This window comes from Dromiciops gliroides, chromosome 5 (genome assembly GCF_019393635.1).
Source record: "Dromiciops gliroides isolate mDroGli1 chromosome 5, mDroGli1.pri, whole genome shotgun sequence".
Classification (NCBI taxonomy): Eukaryota; Metazoa; Chordata; class Mammalia; order Microbiotheria; family Microbiotheriidae; genus Dromiciops; species Dromiciops gliroides.
In genome coordinates this window covers 222,076,372-222,093,559 of record NC_057865.1, presented here as the reverse complement: position 1 = coordinate 222,093,559, position 17,188 = coordinate 222,076,372, and the positions used below count along the sequence as shown (strand labels likewise).

Genomic DNA, 17,188 nt, shown 5'->3' with positions numbered 1-17,188 from the left:
TGAAAGTTCCAGAATAAATGACCTTTGACCTCCCTTAGACTCAAAGTAAAGGAGTGTATTTCTAATCATCCCTCCTCTCTTCATCTAATTAACTAACTCTTGAATCATCATCTGTAGACTTAGAAACTTCCCGGACCCTAGATCCCAGCTCTCTCCTTGTAACACAAGCTGGGGTTTGAACCTTAGAGCCTGGGCCTCCTGTCATCTTTCTGGGTCTCTGTTCTCTCTCTCCCAAAGTGAGAAGGCCCTCATACTTCTCAGAGCCCTAGCTTCCCTTTCTAGCACCTCCCTCAGCCCCTGGGTAACCGCCCTGGCTCTGTGAGCTCAGGATAAAGCCCCAGCCCTCCCCTCGTCCCTTGTGGCTGCCTCCCTTTTCCGTCTGTTGAGAGAGGAAGCCAGGGGGGTATCAGGGACTGCCCTGCAAGGGCACTGATAAAGAGGCAGCCCATGCTCCCACCTCCTGGGGCCACTGTGGTCAGGAAGGCAGGCTGATTCCCTGTAGGGACACTCTCCTCCTCCCCCCTTTACCCCACACTCTCCACCCTTCTCGGGAAGCTGGTTGCATAACCAAGGGGGGTATTTGGCAACATTTCTTGTGGTCTGATGGCAGGGTGTGTGTGGTGTCGGGTGGGGAGTGTGTGTGTGCATGCGTGTGTGTGTGTGTGTGTGTGTGTGTGTGTGTGTGTGTGACAGAAGTCATCTTTTCTTAGGCAAGGGACAAAACAGTAGGAAAAAGGACAGATCCTTAGGGCTAGAGTCTGGTTTGCTTTCTGCCATTAATTCACCATGTGGCCATGGTCAAGTCATTTCTTTTTTTCTTTTCTCTCTCTCTTTTTTTTCCCCTTTTTTTCCCCCTTAGTGTCCTTACCTAGAAAACAGAAGTATAGCTAGAAGGTCTCTTGTGTGATTTTAGAGCACTTCAACAAAGTGCCCTTTGTTCATTTTTTTTTCTCTTTCTCAGTCTCATATCTCTGTTCATTTTTGTCCCTTTGGTCTCCTTTTGCCTCTGTGGCCCTCTGTCACCATGCATATCTCTGTTTCTTCTAATATTTATTAGGCAATCACTATGCGTAAGATGCTTAGGGTGAACATGTGGAATCTTTCATTCAAAGATGAAAAAAAAATCCCTGCTCTCAAGAGGCTTACAATCTAGTAGGGGTATAAGACATTTCCTCAGTCTCCGAGTGATCTACTCGTTCACTCCACCTTGAGGACAGACACAGGGTCCTATCCCTACCTATTCATGGGGTATGAATGCACACCTGCATCTCAACATAACCCACAAGTGTTCCACTTTCCTCATTAAAAACTGGCATTCATCTGTATGATCCTAACCTCTTACCATCCCATCTCTGCCTATCCCTCGAGCCTCCTAAATCTATTTTCCATTCTCATTGACCTCCAAACCCTCCACCCCTCCAAACCTCAGGATTTTCTCTGACCATTACCATTGCTCTGACTTCCCTTCCCTTCCTTTCCAATCTTGACCCCGTAGCTAGCCAAGGAACTCAACACTGACTTTTACTCTCAAATCCCTTGCCCCCTTCTCCTATCAATGCCCATCTTTTGCCAAACCTCAGCCCTACATCACTCCCTCCATCCACCTTCTCCACTCCTGTTTACATGCTATTGAGCAGACCTGGAAGAAGTCACAACCATGCTGACTGGGTACATAGGAAATTTGTGTCATCCAGCTTCGACCGGGCCCTCATTTCGGCAAGGCAGTTATTTTTTATTCTTCCCTAATCGCTTCTCCACCTCGCTCTAGACAAAAGGGTTTTGAACCTTCTCCTCCCTCCTAAAGCCTTTCCTAACTCTCCCTTCTCCCTTTCTCTCAGCTGAAGATCTAGCTTTTTACTGTACTGAGAAAAGTGAGGCTGTCAGAGGTAATCTCCCACTTCTCTCTCTTAACACTGAAACTCCTTAATATCACCCCCACATACACACAGTCTCTCTTCCTTTTTTTTTTTTAAATGAGGCAATTGGGGTTAAGTGACTTGCCCAGGGTCACACAGCTAGTAAGTGTTAAGTGTCTGAGGCCAGATTTGAACTTAGGTCCTCCTGACTCCAGGGCCGGTGCTCTATCCACTGTGCCACCTAGTTGCCCCTCTCTTCCTTTCCCTTAGTCTGACAATGGGTGGTCTTTCTCCTTGCCAAGGCCACCCACTCTACATGTATGCTTGCTCCCATCTTCTCTCCTCTTCTCATATTGCATCCTCACTCATCCTCTCTCTCTCCACTCTTCAACCTCTGGCTAGCCACTGGTTTCTACTTTTCTACTGCCTTCTACTTTTCTACTGTCCTATATGGTTGTTGCTGCTCAGTTGTGTCTGACTCTTTGTGACTCCATGGACATTTGTTCAGGGGGTTTTCTTGTCAAAGATACTGGAGTGGTTTGACATTTAAATCCTTCTCCAGGGGATCACCTTTTTGTCAGTGATCCATGAGGAAATAAAGGTAAAGTGACTTGCCCAGGATCACACAGCTAGAAAGTGTCTGAAGCTAGACCTGAACTCAGGTCTTCCTAGCTCCAAGCCCAGTGCTCTATCTACTTTGCCACCTAGCTGTAACATTGTCCTATCTACCTCCTCCTTTTCTTAGCCAAAGTCCAAGAAAAAGCTAATTATACTCGGTGTCTCCATTTTCCCCTCTCCAATCTCATGATACGGCTTCTGATCTTATCATTCAACTGAAACTGCTCTCTCCAAAGTTGCCAATGACTTCTTAGTTGCCAAATCTAATGGCCTTTTGCTCAGTTGTCCTCTTTCATGCCTCATCTGTAGCATTTTACCCTGTTGACCATTGTCTCTTCCTGAATACATACTTTTCTCTGGGCTTTTGTGATACTACTCTCTCCTGGTTTTCCTCTTACCTGTCTTACCTCACCTTCTAAGTCTCCTTTTATCATTCACCATATAGATCATACCTCTTACATATGGGTATTCCTCAAGGATCTGTCCAAGACCTCCTACTCTTCTTTCTTGACATTTTCTTTCTTGATGATCTCATCAGCTCCCATGGATTTAATCATTCTCTCTATGTTGGTGATTTCCAGTTCTTATATATCCAGCCTCAGTTTCTCTCCTAAGCTTCAGTCCAGTATCATTAATTGCCATTTGGATATTTAAAATTCAACATCCTAAAAACATCTCAAATTCAACATGTCTAAAACAGAACTCATCTTTCACTCAAAACCCTCTCCCCTTCCACACTTGCCTATTTCTATCAAAAAGCACCACCATTCATACAGTCTCTCAGATTCATAAACTTATATTTGACTTCTCATTCTCTCTCATTCTATAGATCCAATCAATTGTTAAATCCTGCCATTCTATTTCCAGAACATCTCTCATTCTGAACCCTACTCTAAACTCACACAGCTACTACCTTAGTTCAGACCCTTATGATCTCTCACCTAGATTATTTTTTGTTTTGTTTGTTTTTACAGGGCAATGAGAGTTAAGTGACTTGCCCAGGGTCATACAGCTAGTAAGTGTCAAGTGTCTGAGGCAGGATTTGAACTCTGTCCTCCTGAATCCAGGGCACCTAGCTGCCCCCTCTCACCTAGATTACTGCAAAGGCTTCCTATTTGTGCTCCTTGCCCCAAGTCTCTCCCCACTCCAGCCTATCCCCTACACCACTAATGCCATTTTCCTTAAGTATAGATCAGGCCATATGCTTCCCTATTCAATCAACTCCAGTGCCCCCTCCCTCCACCCCCATGGGATCTAAAATCAAATAGAAATATCTATGGTCCTCCATAACCTATCATTCCAGGTTCATTGGATATTACTTCCCCTCACACACCATGGAATCCTAACAAACTAGTCTTCTCTTTGTTCCTTACACTCCATCTCTTTTCTCTGTGCCTGGAATAAAATCAATTTTTTCTTTTTTTCTTTTCTTTTTTTTTTCTTTTTTGGTGAGGCAACTGGGGTTAAGTGACTTGCCCAGGATCACACAGCTAGTAAGTGTCAAGTGTCTGAGGCCAGATTTGAACTCAGGTCCTCCTGACTCCAGGGCCAGTGCTCTATCCACTGTGCCACTTAGCTGCCCCAGTAAAATTGATCTTAGTGCAGTGGATAGAGTGTTGGGCCTGGGGGACTCTTCCAAGGAAGGAGGAGACCTGAGGAAGACCTAGGCTCAATTCTGGCCTCAGATACTTACTGGTTGTGTAAAAAAGCTCTCTTTGCCTCAGTTTTTTCTTGTAAAACGGGGATAATAAGGGCACCCGTCTCGCAGGGTTGTTATGAAGATCAGATGAGATGAGATTTGTAAAGTTCTTAGTACACTGCTTGGCACAGAGTAGGCATTATATAAATGCTTATTTCCTCCCTCCCTCAAACAAGATCTGCTGCATGAAACCTTTCCTGATCCCCATAACTATTAGTGCCTCCCCCACAGCTATCTTTAACTTATTTGTGTCTACTCGCATTTATACACTTGATATTAATTCTGTATATATTTACATTTGTATTTGTCATCTCTCCCATTAGCTCTTTGCAAATAGGAATGATTTCATTCATGGTCTTTGTAATACTAGAACCTATCACAGACTGAGACCCAAAAGATCTGTGATTTTTTTTTTCTGCATAGGTTCTCCCAATACCAAAGAGGATCACAATTCCTCTATAATTGAGAAGATGGCCTTGGAGGGTTACCATAACTGAAAATTTCATTGACCCGGCACTAGTCTGGTGATGGGCTTCTCTGATGCAGTATGGGAAAAGCACTGGGAGAAGCAAAAAGAAAGGTTGGCCTTGCCCAAAGGAGATTACATTCCAACTGGAGAAGACAACTCATGAAAGGGAGTTACAAAGCAAGGGGTGGGGAGGGGCAAGAGAGTACCAGCTCAATTTTGCCAAAATTGGGCATAGTTGGGTGGGTGATGAAGCATGGCTGATCTGAGCCCATCCCCAAAATGGAAGCTGACTGGAAACTCACCAATGGGAGGAGGGGTCAGCAGAAAGGAGGGATGTTCTAAGGTGAGAAGAAGCTAAGTCATGATGAAGAATTAGAAAATCTGAGTTCAAATTCACCTCCCCTGGCCCTTGTTTCTTCATTTCTTCTAAAAAGAGGACATTGGGGCAGCTAGGTGATGCAGTGGATAGAGCACCGGCCCTGGATTCAGGAGGACCTAAATTCAAATCTGGCCTTAGACCCTTAACACTTACTAGCTGTGTGACCCTGGGCAAGTCACTTAACCCCAATAGCCTCACCAAAAAAAACCCCAAAAACAAACAAACAAAAAAAAACCCCAACAAAAACAAAAAAAAAAAAGAGGACATTGGACTGGATGACCCCTGAGGGTGCTCCCAGCTCCAGAGCCATGAGACGATGAGCCTGGGGCACGCTCTCCCACAAAGACACGTAGCATCCTCCAGAAGAGGGCTTGAAATTAGGGTAAAATAGTGGTGAGACAAATGCCCCAGTGGCCCTCCTGCCCTGGAAAATTCCATTCTCAGTCTGGTGGCTCCCTCCTCCAAATGGTGAGCCCCTCCCCACTGAAGAAGGGCCCAAGCCAGCTATGTTCATTCCTTCATTTCTCTCCTGTCTCCATTCCCAACTCCTTGGGATGCCCAACACCATTCCCCTCAAGAGCACTCTCTTCATAATTAGAGCCAGAAGACCTGGGTTCAAATCCCATCTCTGCTACTTACTACCTGTGTGACTTTGGGCAAATCACTTAACTTTCCTGGGTCTCACTTTCCTCTTCTATAAAATGAAAGAACTGGTGAAATGAACACAACCAGAACAATTTATTTAGTAAATAACTTAAAAAAATATATATTTATCCTGCAAACATTTATCATCTCTCCCTTCCATTGCTCCCTCCAATTAAACAATTTTAAAATGAAAAATAAAGCCCTCATAACAAATATTATTTTGTAATAATAAATATTACATTGGCCATGTCTCATTTGGCATTTTAAGTCCATGACTTCCTAGCTGTGTGACCCTGGGCAAGTCACTTAACCCCAATCGCCTCATAAAAAAAAAATAAAAAAATAAAAAATAAAAGTAATTTCATTAAGTCCATGTCTTCTCTGGCAGAAAGTAGGTGGTATGTTCATCTTCAGTCTTCTGGACTTGTGATTTATCAAACAATAACACTGTAGAGAAACACCTTGGAAAGACTTAATAACTCTCATCAGTGACCAACTGTGACTCCAGGGGAGCTATGGGGAAGCAAGCTACTCATCTCCTGAGAGAGGGGTGAGGGACCCAAAGCAAAGGATTAAACATTCACTTTGGGACAGGGCAAGTGTGTGGATTTGTTTAGCTTGACCATGATGATTTGTTATCAAAATAAATAGATAGGGGCAGCTAGGTGGCGCGGTGGATAGAGCACAGGCCCTGGATTCAGGAGGACCTGAGTTCAAATCTGGCCTCGGACACTTGACACTTACTAGCTGTGTGACCTTGGGTGAGTCAATTAACCCCCATTGCCCCGCCCCCCAAAAATAGATAAATGGATAAATAAATAGATAAATGAATGAATAATAGAAAGAGATGGATGGATGGATGGATGATAGATAGATAGATGAAAGAGGTTGGGGATGTCTTCCAAGGTCCTTTCTTTTTTTTTTTTTTTGGCAGGGCAATGAGGGTTAAGTGACTTGCCTAAGGTCACACAACTAGTAAGGATCAAGTGTCTGAGGCTGGATTTGAACTCAGATCCTCCTGAATCCAGGGCCTGTTCTCTATCCACTGTGCCACCTAGCTACCCCCGCCAAGATCCCTTCTAACTCCAGATATATGCATCTATAATCCTAGTCTGATCTTGAGCTAACATACAAACCACTGCTGCACCTATATTGAAAACTTTTTCAGTCTGATAGGGATGTGCCAGAGTTTAAACCAGCCTTCTAGCACCTAGAGTCATCTCCACACCATAGTGAGACATCAGAGTAGCACTTTTGCAAAGTATGAAAGACTACAGAAATATATAATTATCCTGGTGCCATTCCTCTGCTACCTTCCAAAGCCCAAATTATTCAGAAGTCCTTGGGGCGAGGGGGGGAAATAAGCATTTGTTTAGTGTCTATTATGTGTCAGACACTGTGCTAAGTACTTTTTACAAATATTATTTCATTTGATCCCCATTTTAAAGTTGAGGAAGCTGAGGCAAACAGAGGTTAAGTGACTTGCCCAGGGTCACACAGCTAGTAAGCATTGGAAGCTTGGATTTGAGCTCAGGTCTTCCTGATTCCAGGTCCAGAGCTCTATCCACTGAGCCACCTAGCTCCCTTTGGGGGAGATTTGAACTAAGCCAGATGAAGCCTACAAGTCACAGAATTCCATGGCCAGAGGCTTAATTCTCCACACTATCCCCAAGAGGTTGCAAATTGAATTCTAGCCTTGAAAATGGGGACTTTGGGGAAATGGCTTGGCTTTTACCTCCTAGAAGAGAATCAGTCTGAGTGAGAGATGTCCCCACCTACTCCATCCTCTCTGATAAAGGAAATGGACAAAGACCACTCGACATCCATCACAGAGCCAGCAATTCTTCCCTCCTGGCTCAGAAGCCACTTATTGCTTACACTCCTTGAATGGAAGCACTTATAAGGAACATGTAACTTTTTTTTTTTTTTAGTGAGGTAATTGGGGTTAAGTGACTTGCCCAGGGTCACACAGCTAGTAAGTTTTAAGTGTCTGAGGCTGGATTTGAACTCAGGTCCTCCTGACTCCAGGGCCGGTGCTCTATCCATTGCACCACCTAGCTGCCCTGAACATGTAACTTTTTACAAAATAGTCTTGTGTGTGTGTCTCCAATTAGAATCCTTGGCTAGCAAGGATTCCTGTTCTTTTGTTTCTTTGTTTAATTTTTATCAATCTCTCTCTTTTTTTTTTTTTTTAGTGAGGCAATTGGGGTTAAGTGACTTGCCCAGGGTCACACAGCTAGTAAGTGTTAAGTGTCAGAGGCCAGATTTGAACTCAGGTACTCCTGACTCCAGGGCCAGCGCTTTATCAACTGTGCCACCTAGCCACCCCTATCAATCTCTTTTGTTTTTATATTACTTAATTTCTCAATATCACTCTCCCCTCTTCCCCACTCAGAAAAATCATCCCTCATAACAAAAAAATTAAAAAGAAAGAGAACAACAAAAAAGCAGTTGAACAGTTAACCAACACACCAATTAGGTCCCATAATACATTAAGTGGGGGCAGCTAGATGGTGCAGTGGATAGGGCACCGGCCATAGAGTTAGGAGGACCTGAGTTCAAACCTGGCCTCAGACACTTGACACTTACTAGCTGTGTGACCTTGGACAAGTCACTTAACCCTCATTGCCCAACCAAAAAAACAAAAACATAATACATTAAGTGTTCTGGATTTGGAGTCTTCAACTTTGGCAAAGAAGGGTGATGTGTTTCTCCTGTCTCTTCCTTCAGCCAAACTTGCTCATTGCAATTACATAGTGTTGTTGTTTCCAGTTACCTTGTCGTACTCCTGGGTACATTTTCTTCCTGGTTTACTTGGCATCAGTTCATTGAAGTTTTGCCATGACTTCCTGTATTCTTCATAGTCCTTGTTCTTTGTAGCAGAGTAATATTCTTTTTTAAAAATGTTAATGTAATTTTATTTATCATAAAAGTATTTTACTATTTCCTAGTTACATGTAGAGATAGTTTTCAACATTTGCTTTTATAAGATTTCTAGTTTCAAATTTTTTCTCTCTCCCTCCCCTCCCTTCCCCAAGATAGCAAGCAATTATATATGTACAATCACATTAAACAGTAATATTCTTTTGTGCACCATACTCCTTTTAGTGATTCTCCAACCAATGAGCATCTAGTTTGTTTCCAGTTCTTTGTTACCAGGAAAAGTATTGCTGTAAATATTTTGGTTTATATTGGACCTTTCTTTCTGTTTTTGACCTACTTGGGGTTTATGTCTAGGATCCCGAAGTCAGAGGGTATAGACATTTTAGTCACCTTGTTGGGATAATTCCAAATTGCTTTCTGGAATGGTTGAACTGTTTCACAGCTCCACCCATAGGGTATGAATGGACTTATCTTCCCACATCCCCTCCAACATTGGCTCTTCCTATCTTCTGTCATCTTTGCCATTTTACTAGGTGACTGGTTTTGATTTGCATCTCTCTTATTATTGGTAGGGACTCCTGTCTTATACATTACTGCCTCTCATCCCATGACCCAACCTGACCTATTTCTTTTCTCATATCCTACATACCATGTCCCAATGCCAAGCCTTTGCCCAGGCTATCTGTCTCATGGGATATGCTAGGACATGACTGGAATGCTCTTGCTCCTTCTCTTTGTGGTACCCCTACCTTTGTTCAAAGGTACCACTTCCTCCTTAAGTCCTTGCCTGATCACCCAATCATTAGGGTTTCCTTCCTGGCCCATGTCAAAAAAAAAGTCTTTAACTCAGTATATATTTTGACACATTTTTTTGTGTCACACATTTTGACCTTCTCCCCCAGTAGAATGTAAGTTCTTTTTCTATTCTTAGTACCTTTGTATTCCTATCACCTACAGTATGGTCAATTAATTACTACTGAATTGTCTGACTAAATTATATGCTGGTGCATTCCCTTCACTCCTACTCAATCAATAGACAGAGGCAGCTGGTGGCACAATAGATTGACCACTGAGCTTAAAGTCAGGATAAATCTGAGTTCAAATTCAACCTTAGACATTTACTGGCTGTGTGACCTTAGATAAGTCACTTAGCTTCTACTTCAGTTTCCTCAACTACAAAATGGGACAATACTATAAAGTGCTTAGTACTACATAAATGCTTATTTCCTTCCTTCTATAATCACTCATATTTTATACAACAAAGTGATGACAAAGTCTCATATTTGCCCTTATCTCATTTGATATTTACCAGAGAGGAAGGTAGTACAAATATTATTATGCCCATTTTATAAGGAAGGGAAAGGAATAAACATTTATATAGCACCTACTATGTGCCAGGGGATGTGCTAAGTATTTTTACAAATATTACCTCGTTTGATCCTCTCTCAAAAACCCTGGGATGTAGGTGCTATTATCAGTGCCATTTGCAGTTGAGGAAACTGAGGCAAATAGAGGTTAAATGACTCATCCAAGGTCACACAACCAATAAGTGTCTGGAGCTGGATTTGAACTCAGAATGCACATTCTGACCCCAGGACCAATGCTCTACAGATGAGACAAGTGAGGCTAAGTTATTAGTGTGGGTTCCCTCAGAGGAGTGACTATGTCATTTTTTCCTTTTTTATTTTTTTATGTCCTTCGAGGCCTGCCCAGGACCTTGCACAGTGTGCAGGCATTTAATATTTGCTCAGTTGAACTAAATTGAATAAATTGCCCATAGTCATATAGCTAAAGAGTATCAGAGCCAGCCCTCTAATTTAGGTCTTTGGCCTTCTACCCAGGCCATTTCTCCAAACTATCTCCCCATGTCTGCTGCTTGATTGTAACACATGGTACAGTCAGCCTGCCCCAAGCCATGAGTGTTTTATTTCCCACCATTCACATCACCTGCATGGAGTTCTAATAAGGGGGAGGGGCGGAGGGCTGAGGTTTCCACACGTGACCAATTTATGGAATGGCAGGACAAACCAGGATGGCACCTCTGCCAGGCACTGACTGGCAGAAGATAACAGGTACAAATGTGTGACCCAGACTAGTACCAGTCTGGCATGTGAAGAGGCTTTACGATGATGTGTTTGCCTCATGTTCTCCACAGGACATACATAAAAAGTCCTACTCTATCTACCCTCCCACCCCCGCACCAAGACATTCACAGGTGCAAGAAGCTGCTAGGGAATACTCTTTTTTTTTTTTGCAGGGCAATGAGGGTTAAATGATTTGCCCAGGGTCACACAGCTAGTAAGTGTCAAGTGTCTGAGACTGGATTTGAACTCAGGTCCTCCTGAATCCAGGGCCAGTGCTTTATCCACTGCGCCCCCTAGCTGCCCCTTCCAGGAAGTATTAATAGAGTGCCTAGGTTCTGGAGCTGGGCAGTGACCTTAGAGATGATTTAGCCCAAAGTCCTTCATTTTATAGAGAATATGGCAGCCCTCAAAGGTTTAGTCAAGTGACTTAACCAGGATCACTCAGAGAACACATAGAAAAGCCAGGATTCAGACCTCCCAAATACAAATGCAGTGTGCTTTTCACTAAAGCAATTCCAAAACATCAGAAGACCCCTTTGCAGAAGGGCTGCAAAGTGTAGGGGAACAGAAAGAGAGTCCTGAGAATCCCCTTCCCACCTGAACTCTGCCTATTTGGGGTGGGACAAGAGTTATCTGTATCTGAGGAGGTGAATGCATGCAGTGTCTTCTCTGGAGCCCTATTGACAAACACACAGAAGAGGTTGAAGTTTTCCAGGGGTGAGATGCCATGCCCTCCATATTTGTGCTGGCCTGTTTGGGATGTTCAGACGGTAGCCTGCAGGGTCACTCTGCCTGGGGCAAACAGCTGAGAGCTGAGCAGGAGGAAGCTGAAGGCATCTCTTCAAAGCAGGTCAGTCACCCTGCTCTCCCCCGATCCCCAACACACACACATACACACACACACACACACACACACACACACACCTGGCCAAGAAAGAGGCCTTTGTCCCAGGCCATATGAGGCAGAGGGGGAGGGGAGAAGGTTACAGGTAGAGAAACATCAAAGCATCCCCTCTTCACTCTCCTCATGGTCCAGTCCATGCTACAAGGAGGCATCCTGAAATGAGGATCCCAGGTATTCTCTCCCCACACACCTCCACCTGCCCAGCAGACCAGAAGCTGGACAGGTAGGCCATTGCCATCTCTTTGAGGCCTCCCACTATTCCTCATCTCTGTCACCCAGGACTACCAGATGTCAAAACCAGTGTAAGCACTTGTACATCATTTTCAGGTGGCGTTGCCACAGTTAGGATCTAGTATATAGGTAGAATGGAAGAAACTGAGGCCCAGCGGGCAGGGAGCATGTATGCCTAGCCCTCGGCACCCCTGTCTGCCCAGTAAGTGGGGGTGGGGGGTGGAGTAGGAGGTGTGGGCAGAAACCACACAGGGCTCAAGTTTCCTCTGTCAGCCAGAAGGGGCAGGATGAGAGGAGGGCCCAGGGAGAAAGGAGGGGAGGTTGGGAGGAGGGACAGATAACCCACAGCCTGGGGGCTCAGGAGAGAAGGTTTCAACTTCCTCGGGATCCTCTGACTTATTGCCTGAGCCCTTGAACTCAGTCCCTGGATATGCTGCAAGGAACGGATCTCCACCTCTCCTCCCAGTGACATCAGTGGGGTCTCTGTCTTCTCAGAGACAGAAATACCAAGAGACACATCTCTCCTCTCTCTCCCTCCACTGCCTGGACACTGCCACAGGTAAGGGACTCAAAGGGGGCTTCTCATGGGCAAGTTAGGGCAAGACGAATTCTTAACTTTCCAGGAGAACCTCTGCCCACCCCAAGTCCTGGGATCGGCCCTTTGGCTCAGGAAATGTCTATGGGAAGGCAAATAGAGAGAGGTTACACACTCTGAGATACTCAGGAGACAGAGTAGATGAAAGGAGATGTCTCAAGAAATAGAAATTGTGATAGATTATTTGAGGCATTTGCCAAAACAGTTTGCAGAGGTCTCAGGAAAACAAGGGAAGAAGAAATGGGGATAGCTGTGTAAAATCAGAAATAATGGTATCCTCACTACCTAGTACCTACTAAATACACTTAAGGAATTGGGAGACCTCAGTATGCATCATCCATCCTTTCCCCCCTCTCATCCATCCATCCATCCGTCCGTCCGTCCATCCATCCACCCATATACACATACATATAATAGTCACATCGTTACCCTTCCCAAACCCAAGGTTCCTAATAGATTAAGTTTGGGTGTTGTATGTGTAGCAGAGGAAGGCGTATGGAAGAAGTATAAAGGCAGAGGATGAGTCTACTCAGGAAGGATGCCTGGCTCCGCTGCCTCAGTTTATTCTTTGCCCCTCTGGAAAGGTGTGGGCAGAAAGGCCAGCCCAAGTGTGGAGGGTATGACATCCCATCCCTGGAAAACTTTGACCTCTTCTATGCATCTGTCAATTAGGGCTCTAGAAAAGACACCTTTCTCCAGAAAAGCAGATTTGGAATTAGAAATGAAGAATGGAAGGGGAAAGAGGAAAGCCATTTCTTTCTGAGAGCAGCCTGGCTTGGGGTGAGCGAGGCCAGACTGGGGAAAGTGAGCATGCTGGAGGGCAAAGGGCTTCCTTCTTTTCTCTCTCTTCTCTCCGCTTCTCCAAGAAATGGGCAGAGTAGAAGAGGAGACGAATTGGATAGCGATCTTTGGCCCCCACCATTACCCTATCAGCCCCTCCTTCTCCAGCCATTTCCCCTCCACACTTGCGCGCACACACACATGTCTGAGTTACTGAAGCCCCCAGGGGACCGAGTCCCGTCCTGATCCACAAACTTTCCCTCTCTAGCCCTTTCTCTCTGGGTCGATCTGTTTTCTCTCCTTTCTTTCTCCTATCTCTTTTTCTGTGTGTGTTTCTCTCCGGGTTTCTGCCTCTCCTCAATGTGTCTTAATGTTCTGTCTATGTTAACATCTATTCAGGTTTTAGCCAACTTTCCCCGCCCACCACTACTCTCCTTCCGATCGGGAGCCCAGTAATGTGAACAAAATGAGGGTCCAAAAAAAGAGACCTTGAAACCAGGACACATATCAGGAAGCCTGGAACTCAGGAACACTTGGGTTCTAGGGCAGATTGGAAACCAGATCTGGGAAGTAGAATTTGAGGGTTTTTCCCTCCTTTCCTCATCAGCTCCAATTCTTGGGTCTTGGTGCTCCCTCCCTAGATGATCTTAATTCCTTATTCTTCATCTCCTCCTGGGGCTCCAAGATCTTTCTTTAAATGCTTAGAGATCCCATCAAGAATGTCAGGAGCAGAAGGATTTAAAAGAGTGGAAGGAGACATAGCCTGAGGGGAAAGATGTTTCCATCCTTAGAAATATTTGTATTGTTAGGTATAGTAAACTTTCATTTGTACGGGCTAAGAAAGAGATCATTCAACACAGAGGCAGGAGGATGGAGAAAATGGCCTTAGACAGGATCTGTATGCGCTATGGAGAGACTGCTTAGAAAAGGATAAGGAGACACAGAGATTTCCCTCACTGAGAAATAAACTTAAATGCATTTGTATGGAATTAATTTTGTGTCATATTCCCAGATAACTTCCAGAGTCTCCCCACTAATCCTTGGCCCTCTCTCCCAGAGTACTCCAACACCCTTTCTCATCAGCGTGATCTTTTTCACTCACACAAACACTTCAGCATCTATCCACTCCTTTCTTTTCTCCCCACTCCACTGGGTCTCAACCACCTGTTTCCTGGAACAGAGAGAGCTGAGGACTGATGAGGATAAAGATATTTTTGAGGGGACTCTTGACAATCACCAGGTTGGGAGGGGGAGTGGAGAGAATATTACCCCCTTCCCCACCCCCTAGCATAAATCCCTCAATTTCCTCTTACAGAGATGGCGTAGAACCAACCCAGAGACACATTCCTACTTTCCTCTGGAATGGGGGAGACAGAACCTCAGGGAAAGGGGCCCAAAGGGAAAGAACTCTAAGGCCAAGGGGAAGAAAAAAATCATAAAATTTTAGATCCTGGGTCTCTAAGGGACCTCAAAGCACCACGCCTTTTTACGTGTAGGCACTGTCTGCATTTAAAAATGAGGCAACAGAGAGTGAGAGGACTTCAATGACTTGCCCCAGCTCCTATGGGTAGCTCCTGGTAGAGAGGAAAGCACATCCCCAGCCTTATGCCTGCTGACACCCTGCAGGAGGCACGGGCAAAAGCCCCTTCCAAGAGGAGAGAAAGAGAAAAGCAGTCAGGATTAGCTTGGGGGTAGGTGAGGGAAAGAGGGGGCAAATCTATGAAGTAAGAGCCACCCCTCCCACACACACCCCTCTCTCTTTTCCTCCAAGTCCCCACCCTTAAAGGGACTCAGGAGTGACTGTTCTTCATTCACTTTGCTTTTACACAATTTCCGGCCAGAACTCAAAGTAGGGGGCCAGAGGCTGGAGGTTCCGGTGTTGAAATGGCATCAAGAACAGAACACAAACACCCCACCCACTTGGCCCCGGGGCACAAGGGGGTTCATCTTACTATGAAGGAGGCATTTCTCCAGGGTGGGGCTCATGGACACTGTGGCCTGGTGGGGGGACGTACTTGGAAGAGAGTGATGAGGGTAGGTGATCAATCCAGAAGGAAAGAAAACACTGGATGGGGAATCACTGGGTCAGTTTTCCAATCCCAGATGTGTCAGTTGCTAACTGTGTGAGTCCAAGCTCTGTAGTTTATTAGCTTCTCCCACTATTAAAGGAGAAGAGTGGGACCAGATGACGTCCAAGGCCCTTTTGTATATAAATTTATGTTTCCATGATGCAGGGGATGGGAGACACTAGAAGGGAGGAAGGCCCATAGGGGAAGAAGGTAAGGCCATTAGCATGAGGCTCATGTCTGTAGGCATTACTGTTAATAACTTTACAAATAATTCTCCTACTTTTATTAATATCACTAATAAACCTTAGCAACACCTTATGCATACGTAAGATCCTTTTCTGGTTCTTGCTAAATTGGGCTATTGAATATTACTCTCTGAGTTTCTGTGCCTAATTAAAGGGTAGAGTTTATGTTAATTAACCATGGTTGATTAGGAATGTCAACTTCGAAGGCCATACATACTGCTGAGATCATTAAAGCATTTCTGTCTGGAGCACCTGTTCTGGAGGATTTCTCCTTTGCTATAAGGTTTGCTGAGAAAAATGAGTTCACTCCCCCCCCCCCCATCCCCTGCCTTGTTCTCCTTGCTGCCACTGATGGGGCAAGAAGAGGTCTCTGATTCCAAACTATGAAGAGGCCCCCTTCGATGTCTCCCTCAAAGCCTTTCTGCTCAAGTTTCTTCTTGCTTCTTCTTACTTGAGTCTAGGGAGAAACCAATGAAGGTGATAGGGTGCTGTCTTGACAACTTTCCCCCTCTCACCCATTCCCAACTACCTCTCCTCAAATCTTCCTGGCCTTGCCCTACCTTTCCCATCAGAGAAATGATAAGGAGAAAAGGGTTATAGGCTAGGGGGAAGAGGGCTGAAAGCAGATTGGGAGTGGTGATAAGGGTAAAGATCCCCATATCTCCAAAAAGGATTCCTGGATTGGCTGGAACAACTAGAAATACCATTGTGGGGGAATGTATCAAGGGGAGGTAGTTCTTTAATTTCTACATAAACAGCGTTGGGAGATGAAAGAACAGTAAAGGAAAACTGGAGGCAGCTCTGCTCCAAAGAGATCTCAGTTTAAAAAGAAACCTGTTTGGGGGCGGCTAGGTGGCACAGGGGATAGAGCACTGGCCCTGGAGTCAGAAGGACCTGAGTTCAAATCCGGCTCAGACATTTAACACTTGCTAGCTGTGTGACCCTGGGCAAGTCACTTAACCCCAATTGCCTCACTAAAAAAAAAAAAAGAAAGAAACCTGTTTGTGTGGGCTGGGGAATGGATAAAATGACCCCCCTGGGGCCATAGGCACAGAGGTCATGCCTAGAAACCCTATCTGCCTTTGCTCCTCCACTCTTTGCCCTAGGGCTGATAACCTCTTATCTCCCCGGCCAGGAGGAGCCTAGGGTGGGGAAATTGAAGAGCTAAAGGCTATTATCAAGGACCAGGCCTGGGGTTGAGGTGGTTGACTCTTTCCAGGACACAGCCCCTTAAGGATCTCGAGGTTCTTACATATCTTGGGAAGAAAACCCAGAGAAAAAACCCTGGAGTCCTATCTGGCTCCCTCCCTGGACTGTGGATGTGGTTTTGGGGTGCGAGGAAGAATGGAAGAGAGGTGTTTAGTCCAGGGAAGGTCAAGGGCCTGCTACTGCCTCTCCAAAGACAACAAAAAAGTTTTAACCAGAGGAGGGTGGGGGCTGTGATACTAAGGACTCCCCAGATCATGGAACGAGGTGGTCAGATGAGAGAAACAGGAGCCTCTCAGAAGTCAGAGGTTTGGGATGAGGTGAGATGCTCCTTCCCACACAAGCTGGACGGACAGGCTGCACTCTGGTAGGTGAGATCCTCACCCTTCTCACTTGATTATTTCAGGTTGCTGGGGTGACCTTGGCCTGGGGGGGAGCCTTCCCTGGCTCCTGGCCTGGTAGGATGCCCCCGTGTCCTCCACAGCAGAGCAGAAACCGGGCTACGCTGCTTGCTGCCCCTGAGCT

The 17,188-nt window shown here is 45.2% G+C and overlaps 1 protein-coding gene across 5 annotated transcripts in view; it reads left to right on the top strand.

Annotated features, from left to right (window-relative positions):
* The first annotated feature begins 12,056 nt into the window (after positions 1-12,056).
* NFE2 (nuclear factor, erythroid 2) overlaps positions 12,057-17,188 on the top strand; it is a 15,798-nt gene continuing 10,666 nt past the window's right edge. The window contains exons 1-2 of one of the 5 annotated variants that reach the window (XM_043965241.1): positions 12,057-12,327; positions 17,070-17,188. The exon at positions 17,070-17,188 is cut by the window's right edge and continues 52 nt beyond it. In XM_043965241.1, coding sequence (XP_043821176.1) covers positions 17,127-17,188 — 62 coding nt within the window. In that variant the 5' untranslated portion in view covers positions 12,057-12,327; positions 17,070-17,126. The other 4 variants (XM_043965240.1, XM_043965239.1, XM_043965242.1 and 1 more) reach the window with 4 other exon arrangements.